This window comes from Neovison vison, chromosome X (assembly GCF_020171115.1).
Source record: "Neovison vison isolate M4711 chromosome X, ASM_NN_V1, whole genome shotgun sequence".
In the NCBI taxonomy this organism is placed as follows: Eukaryota; Metazoa; Chordata; class Mammalia; order Carnivora; family Mustelidae; genus Neogale; species Neogale vison.
This window is the reverse complement of record NC_058105.1, coordinates 7619220-7627246: the sequence shown is the minus strand read 5'-3', so window position 1 is coordinate 7627246 and position 8027 is coordinate 7619220. Positions and strand designations below refer to the sequence as shown.

Genomic DNA, 8027 nt, shown 5'->3' with positions numbered 1-8027 from the left:
TCTGAAGACGTTCTGACAATTCACACTCTCGTCACCGATTCTCGACGCGAGAACCATCCAAACCCTGACCCCAGGCAGAGGCACGAGTCTGGCCACGTCCTGTGTCCCGTGTTTGTACCGAGCCTGCGGCCACCCAGCCTCCCACCCCCCGAGGGGCTGTCATGGGTTACGGAGTGTGCCGCAGCCAGCCGGGTCTGTGAAGGACGGGCCGACGGAAGGCGTGCTGCCACTTGCCCAGCCCAGCAGTACCCTGAGTGGGGAAGCATGAGTGCCATGTTGGGGTGATGCTCCAAAGGCCCATGTGGGCCCAGTGGGAGCCTCCTGTACCCGTGAGTTTCCAGTGGGCAGCTGGACACAGAGCTGGCAGCCTGGAAGGAGCTGAGGAGGTACTGTTCCCCAGGTAGGAGCAGCCCGAGTGGGAATGGCGAGTACAGAAAGGGAGGAGAGGGCCCGCCGGGCCACCCAAACACCTGCGGGAGGTTTGGGGCAGGGTGGGGAGCCCCCAGACTCTGGGAGCGGGAGCTGGGTGTGTGAGCAGAGTGGGTGGTGGAGGCAGAGGGCTGTCGAGCAGCTAGAGCCATCGTCGGCTGGCAGGGACCTGGTCTGAAGCCACAGTTTAGGAAGCGTGGGTGGGCACTGCCTGGTTAGGAGGTAGGCGGGAACCCCAGGCTCTCCCTGGAGGAGACGGGAGAGGCCCACTCAGCTGTGCAGGGCTTGGGCCCTTGGTGACTGCGGTGCGAAGCAGAGAAGCCCTTCCTGGGTTGTGAGCAGACAGGGCTCCCCCTCAACCCGTGGAGGTTAAGGGACACAGCCGAGGTCGCCCTCCCGGGCAGCAGTCAGCTGAAGAGAAGCACTGAAGGCCCCTCTGCTGCCCTGCCTGTGTTCTCTGTGCTCAGCGAGGCTGGCCGTCGTCCCTTGGGCTGTATTTGCAACAGCTACTGCTAGAGGAGGTGTGTTATGGGAGCACCCCGTCCCCTAGCAGCCCAGGCCCTCTGTGAATCTTGATTGAAGCGTCTCTGTGCCACCCCACAGCGAAGTGTTTCTGAGCTGCTTTCTCCCCGTGGCTACCATCTGCTGGGCACCGGCTCTGTGCCGGGCCTAGTACCGGCAATCGGGCGGACCAAGCCAAAGAGACGGAAGACCCTGGGAGCCGAGCCAAGCAGGCGGCACAGTTACAATTCCTTTACGACCAGCAGGGAGCCCGGCCATCCACAGCGCCTGGGTGGTTGGGGGGGGGGGGTGGGAGGAAGAGGGCACAGTGTGTACCTACCTGGTGTCACACAGGGCTCTCAAGCGCAAGCGTGGCCACAGGAACTCTTCCCTGCCTCTGTCTCCTCACTTTCCAACCCCCCTTCTCACGAAAGGTGAGAGGAAAGGCAACTGCCGGCGCGATCCCCATGTCAGAGAAGCACCATCCCATCCTCTGGGCCCACACACAACTGGGGAATCTGGGACCCTGCTCGAGCCCACCCTGTGCCTTCTCCCTCCCCGGAGCCCGGATCCCCTCCTTTCTCTCAAGCCCTCTGCCTGAGGAGGCCCAGCCCCCCCCCCCCCATCTGGTCTGGCCTTCTGGCCTGCTGCCGAAGGCGCCCTCTGCTTCAGACTCGCCTCCCTGCTGCCCAGCTCACCACACAGCGGGTCTGATCATTGTCACCCCCTCACGTCAAACCCGCTGGGCTCTCCACAGCCCTCGGGGGTAAGGGGCCCCAGGCCCCTGGCAGACGGGAGCTGGCTGACAGGTTCGGGCGCTCGCTCGAAGGATGGTACTGAGTGCCTCCTGTGGGTCAGACTCTGTCCTAGGCACTGGGGACCCTCGGGTGAGAAATATGGGCAAGGCCGCCTGGGGAGGAAGGCCACAATGCCCCCAAAGCAGAGACTGAAACCTCTGTCGTCTGTGTGTCACAGGATGACCCATGAATCACTGCTGATGATGTGAAATGTGGACGGGGAGTGTTCCAGCACACACACACCCCCTTTGATGTGGGCGGCTTGGCAGAGGAGGCCTCTGGGAGGAGAGGACGGTTCTGCCGAGATTTGAACGAGGAAGGGGAGGAGGGGGAGGGGGAGGACGAGGAGGCTGGGGCAGAGGCGGAGGCGGGCCCCCACGGGAAGTTCTTGGGCTGGGTTTTTGTCCCACCCAGAGGAGGAAGGAAGGCAAAGGCCCCCGGTGAGAAGGAGCTGGGTGTGGTGCTCTGGGGCCAGCCGAGAAGGCCCGTGAAGCAGGGGTTTGGTGAGAGGTGCTGGCGGCCGGGTGGTAGGGAAAGGAGAGGCCAGCTCCTTGCGGGGACAGGTGGCGTGTGGAGCGGGGCTGGAGCGCTCCTGTCCGGACATCTTCATTCTGAAGTTCCCATGGGGCATTCCAGTGGGCAGTTTGATGAGCATGTGTGGGGCTCAGGGAAGGGGTCCCACCCAGAGACAAGACATTTGGAGCCATCGGCAGGCAGATGGTCTCTCAGATGACAGGACCTCAAGTGAGGATGGTGTTGGAGGCCCCAAGGGTCCTGGGGCTGAGGCGGGGAGCCTACCGGCACCGGGCACCACGCTGAACTCAAGCAAAGGAGAGGGAGGAGGGAGTCCCGAGGGTGGGCAGGCAGAGAGGGCGGAGATTAGCCCAAAGGTGGGGGCTCGCAGAAGCCAAGAAAGGAAAAGCCAAGAAGGAAGGAGCGTCAGCTGTGCTGCGACGCGGAGCAGAATGGGGGCCGAGAGGCGACAAAGGAAAGGTAGTTGGGGCGTCACAGCCCAGCCCTGGCAGAGGGGGGAACGGGCACCCCAAGGGAGAGCCAGAGAGTCCTGGACTCGGAGTCAGCAGGTAACGGAAGGAAGGAGAGTAGGAGAGGCGAGGCTGAATGCAGAGGGAATGAACTGACAGTCGGCCTGCAGGTCAGCTGGCCAGTTGGTGACATGGAGCCCACAGATGCTCCCACGGGAGCACCCTCTCTGGGGCAGGATCCCAGACAAATCATGGCAGACACCAAGAAAGAGGACAACGTGGGGTGCAAGCCATGGCAGGGCCAGCGCCAAGGTTTGGTGGACAGACATTCTCACGGTGGATGTTAAGAGCAGCAGTTCACCTGTATTAGGAGGGGCAGTCTTGGCCTTCGGCGGGGAGAAAGGGAGGGAGCCCACCCACAAGGCCGACTGGGAAAGCCGGTCTGTGACAGAGCACCTGTGTTTCCTCCCTTACCCAGCATTTACCTCCCCGGAGATAAGAAAGCTGGGCGAGTAAGACCACATGGGCCAGCCAGGCTCCGACGAGGAGACCAACTCCAACATGGCCTGCTTCTGGGCCATGGGTGATTGTAGGGGGGAAATGAGAGTGCCTTCGGCCTTGATGCTAGGGAGGTTTCTCCTAGAAACAGGCCAGCGAGGCTTCTGCACAGCGGGAAGGAAATGAGCAAAGGAGATTCACAGAAGCGGAGCTGGGAATGTCTGACACACTCGTGCAAGGATGCCCGCCCGACCTCACTGCCGACCAGGGAAACACAAGGCACACAAAAATGAGGTAGCGCTTTTCCCTGTGGAGGTGGGCAAGCGGTCAAGGCTGGACAAGACCCGAGGCTGCTCAGGCTGTGGAGCGCACAGGACCGCGCCCATGCTGCTGGTGGGAGCAAACACAGCTTCCGCCACCCGTGGGGAACAACAGATTAGCGACACCTGGCTGCGGCGGCGATGGGCACCCAAGGGCCCACGTCCCAGCAAAACCACTTCCTGGTGTACGTGCCAGAGCCTGTCGTGCCAACAGCGGCTCAGACAGGCAGGCACAAGGTGCTGGTGGCAGCACTGTCTCTGACAGCCGAAGACTGGGGGCGGTGGGAACGAATGCCCATCCACGGGGTCACAGACAAGGAAACCAGGGCTCTGATTCGGCCAGCAGCATGAGTGAGCTGGATGCCCGGAGGAAACCTTGACCAGTACAGCTTGAGTGTGCAAAGCAAGTCACGGGAGAGGACGTCTGGCCAGATGCCAGGCAAGGATAGAGAAGGGGGGTGGACCGGCGACAACACCTGTGCCTGAGGGTGTGACCCTGAGGGAAACTGTCTGCCATCGGACCAGCAGAGAGGCTGTGCCCATGGCCCCAGACTCCCATGACAGGACAGGTGCAGGCTGCCGAGACCCAGAGGGACTGGAGCTCCATTTGGAGTGGCGGCGGCGGCACTGCCCTGGTATGGTGACTAGCCTAGCTAGCAAAGGAAAGGGGAAGGATCTGTGGAAGAAGGCTGACTCGGAGGTCTCTGGGGAGGCACCGCACCCGTGCGGCCCTCAGGGGCCAAGAGAGCAAATGTCTTGGAGCCCATTAGCCTGGCAAGGGCACCGGGACCAGGGGACACACCCAGGGCTCCACTCCCAGCCCACCAGCTCTCCTGCACACACACACCCCCACCCTCAGGTAGAGACCCCAGTTCTGTCGTTCCACTGAGGCCCAGAGAAGGGGCAAGGACTTGCCCAAGGACACATGGCAAGATAACAGGCTTGGAGTGAGTACTTGGAGTGAGCAAAACAGGAGACGAGTCCGTGGCACCCTCTTCGGGACAGGCCACTGGCACTGGGGTAGCGACGCGCCTTGGCCAGTGGGTCTGGGTGGGCAGGTCCTGCGTGCACCCACAGCGGCCTCGCCCTCGCCCCCCGCCCCCCGCCCCGCAGCAAGCCTGGGGGACTGCAGACCCTCCGTTGGGGTGGAGTGTGTGAGTGCTCGAGTGTGCGCACGAGGCGTCTCCTCCACGTAATTAATGGCACCTGGACGAGGTGCTGCCCGCCAGGCTGGGACAGGACCAGTCTTGGGCGGGGTGGAGGAGGGGGGCAGCAGGCGAAGAGGCCCCCAGGACGCCCTCCCCGCCCCCAATCCCGTTCCCCACCCACGCCAGAGCGCAGCGCCCGCGGGCGCATCTCGGGCCTGCCCAGCCCCTCTCCGGCGGCTCCCCGCGGACTTGGGGCCCCCGCGGGTGTGGAACCCTCGCCACGCTGACGCGCCGAGGGCACGCTCCGGGAGCGGCGGGCGGTGGACCGGGCTGGGTCAGGGATGGGGGCACCGAGTCGCGGATCCCCCGGGTCCCCCCACCTGTGCCAGCGGCCCCTCAGGGGGCCGGGGTGGTGGTGGGGGGGGGAGGAGCGGCTGACGTCACGCGCGGTCCCGGGGTGCCCGCGGCGGTGGCCGCAGCCCGGCCGCGTGACCCGAGCGCGCCAATGGCCCGGCGGTCTCCGGGGCGACGCGGAGGGTCCGCGCTCCGCCGCCCCCGCGCCCCCGCCCCGAGTCCGCACTGCAGAGAGTGGCGGCGAGCAGGCGCCGGCGCGCTGGCCCACGTGCCGCGCGGAGAGAGGGACCGCGAGAGGAAGCGGGAGAGCCGCGCGAGAGAGCCGGGGAGAGAGGCGCGCAGCACCCGGCCGCTGCTCCGCGCAGCCCCTGCGCCCCTCCTGCTGGGACCTCCGCCGGGAAAGACCCCGACCCAGAGGAAGGTACCAGACCCCGGGGAGGGTGCGCTTGGCCCCCGGGAGACCCCGCCGCCCTCCGCCCGCTCCAGCGGGACTGCGGCAGCCCGCGGGGGCGGGGTGGGGGAGGAGGGGGCTGTGGTCCCCCGCGGGTCGGTGGAAGGCGGGGCAGGGATCGAGCCTGGGCGGCAGAGGCGCCGCCCCGGGGGAGGAGGGTCACCTGGCGGTGGGAGGAGGGTGTGGGCATTAACCTCGCTCTCGCCCGGTTCCCGTTCGCAGGCTGTGGAGACCTGGGCGGTTCTCTCCGAGTCCAAGCCGTCCTCCACCCCACCCCCTGCCTCATTCTTTCCTCCCTCCCAGTAGCACCCTCCCTGGTCTGCGTCGCGGACGGTTTCCTGCCCGTAGTATTAGCCCCGCGCCGGCGGAGATTGCGCGCGATGGCGGTGACGCTGCTGCAGGACTGGTGCAGGTGGATGGGCGTCAGCGCTCGCAGGGGCCTGCTCATCCTGGGCATCCCGGAGAACTGTGATGAAGCCGAACTCCACGAGTCCCTGGAGGCCGCCCTGTGGCCCTTGGGCCACTTCACCGTGCTGGGCAAAGTGTTTCGAGAGGAGGATAACGCCAGTGCGGCCCTGGTCGAGCTTGACCGGGAAGTCAACTATGCTTTGGTCCCCAGGGCAATCGCGGGCACCGGGGGTCCCTGGAACGTGGTCTTTGTGCCCCGTTACTCAGGCGAGGAGTTTCTCAATCGCGTGTTCCACTTCCTGGAGCAACAAGGGCAGATGGTGGAGACCGTGGCTGGGGTCTTGGGGCTGGGACTGCGCAGGGTGTGCTGGCTCCGATCGGTCACTCAGGCCCTCCAGCCCTTGGTGGAGACCCTGCGGTATGAGCGCCTGGGCGTGTTTTCCGGGAGGGATCCGCTCGCCCCGGGGGAGGAGCCCTTTGAGGCCTGGCTCGACCACGCCTCCGACATGCTACAGGTGTGGCAGAGTGTCTCAGAACGGGAGAAGAGGCGGCGGCTGATGGAAGGCCTTCGAGGGACAGCCCTGCAGCTCATGCATGAACTCCTGGCGGACAACCCCGCCAGGACCGCGGAGGACTGCCTGGCGGCCCTGACCCAAGTGTTTGGAGACAACGCGACCCAGAGGACCATCCGGATGAGGTGTTTGACCGCTCACCAGCAGCCGGGCGAGGGGCTTTCCGCTTTCGTGTTGCGGCTGGAAGTCCTGCTGCAGAAAGGCATTGAGAAGGGGGCCCTGGCCAGAGGCTCAGCTGACCTCCTGCGCCTGAGGCACATGCTCACCAGGGCCATCGTTCCTGAGCCTCTGGACGAGGTACTGAGGAAGCTGAGAATGGCTGGGAGGTGTCCAAGTTTCCTAGAGATGATGGGGATTGTTCGGGAGTCTGAGGCATGGGAGGCCAGTCTAGCCACGATCGAGGGAGCCCAGGCAGAGGAACGGGTCCGTGCCCAGGCAGAGGAACGGGTCCGTGCCCAGGCAGAGGAACGGGTCCGTGCCCAGGCAGAGGAACGGGTCCGTGCCCAGGCAGAGGAACGGGTCCGTGCCCAGGCAGAGGAATGGGTCCGTGCCCGGGCAGAGGGGGCGTTCCGTGCCCAGGCAGAGGAATGGGTCCGTGCCCAGGCAGAGGGAGCGGTCCGTGCCCAGGCAGAGGGAGGGGTCCGTGCCCAGGCAGAGGGAGGGGTCCATGCCCAGGCAGAGGAAGGGGCCGGTGCCCAGGCAGAGGAAGGGGCCGGTGCCCAGGCAGAGGAAGGGGCCGGTGCCCAGGCAGAGGAAGAGGTCGGTGCCCAGGCAGAGGAAGGGGCCGGTGCCCAGGCAGAGGAAGAGGTCGGTGCCCAGGCAGAGGAAGGGGCCGGTGCCCAGGCAGAGGAAGGGGCCGGTGCCCAGGCAGAGGAAGGGGCCGGCGCCCAGGCTAAGGCGGAGGATGATAGCATGGAGGAGAGGCAGCTGGAGGAGCCGGAGTGGGAGGAGGAGGAGGAGGACAGTGACGATCGTGACACTCTCCCCGCAGACCTAGGTCAGGCAAGCCCCTCAGAGGCCCCTGGGGGCCCCACTCCTGCCCAGATGGGCCGAGCTTCCAGGGCGGGCCCAGGAGGTCCTGGCTATGAGCCAGAGGGCCTCCCCCAGGCCGGAGACCAGGAGGCCGGAGAGCCCCCCGAGGAGGGGCTCGAGCCCATCCCAGAGGGGTCGGGAAACGTGGATGGGGCTGGGGAGACGATCCCCCCCGAGTCCTCCTCAGGCTAATAGGCTCAGAAGGCCCAGGGCCCCCCTCTCCTCTCAGGCAGCAGAGCTCTGGAGGCAGGGGGAGGCCATGCCGGGGCAGCAGCCTCACCCCACGTGCGGGGCCGGGCCGAGGGAAGGCCCCACCCAGCCCAAGCCAAGACCCCAGGCACTCCACCACCCATAAGGGTTCCTGAACACCACCATGAGCCCTTCCAAGTGACCAGGATGACCACACTTGACACCACATGGGGGGGGAGGTGCCCCCCCTCCCCCGCAACCCATGGCAGCACCATACCTGGCCCCAGCCCCAGTCCCAATCCATGCCAACTCAGGCAGCCAGTCTGGGAAGCACCCCTGAGTGGC

The 8027-nt window shown here is 65.9% G+C and overlaps 1 protein-coding gene across 1 annotated transcript; it reads left to right on the top strand.

The window, feature by feature from the left end:
- Positions 1-5861: 5861 nt before the first annotated feature.
- Positions 5862-7685, top strand: LOC122897539 (paraneoplastic antigen-like protein 6B). The gene is made up of 2 exons (XM_044235790.1): positions 5862-7052; positions 7329-7685. Exons 1-2 carry the CDS (start codon positions 5862-5864, stop codon positions 7683-7685), a joined length of 1548 nt encoding a protein of 515 aa, XP_044091725.1.
- Positions 7686-8027: the final 342 nt, after the last annotated feature.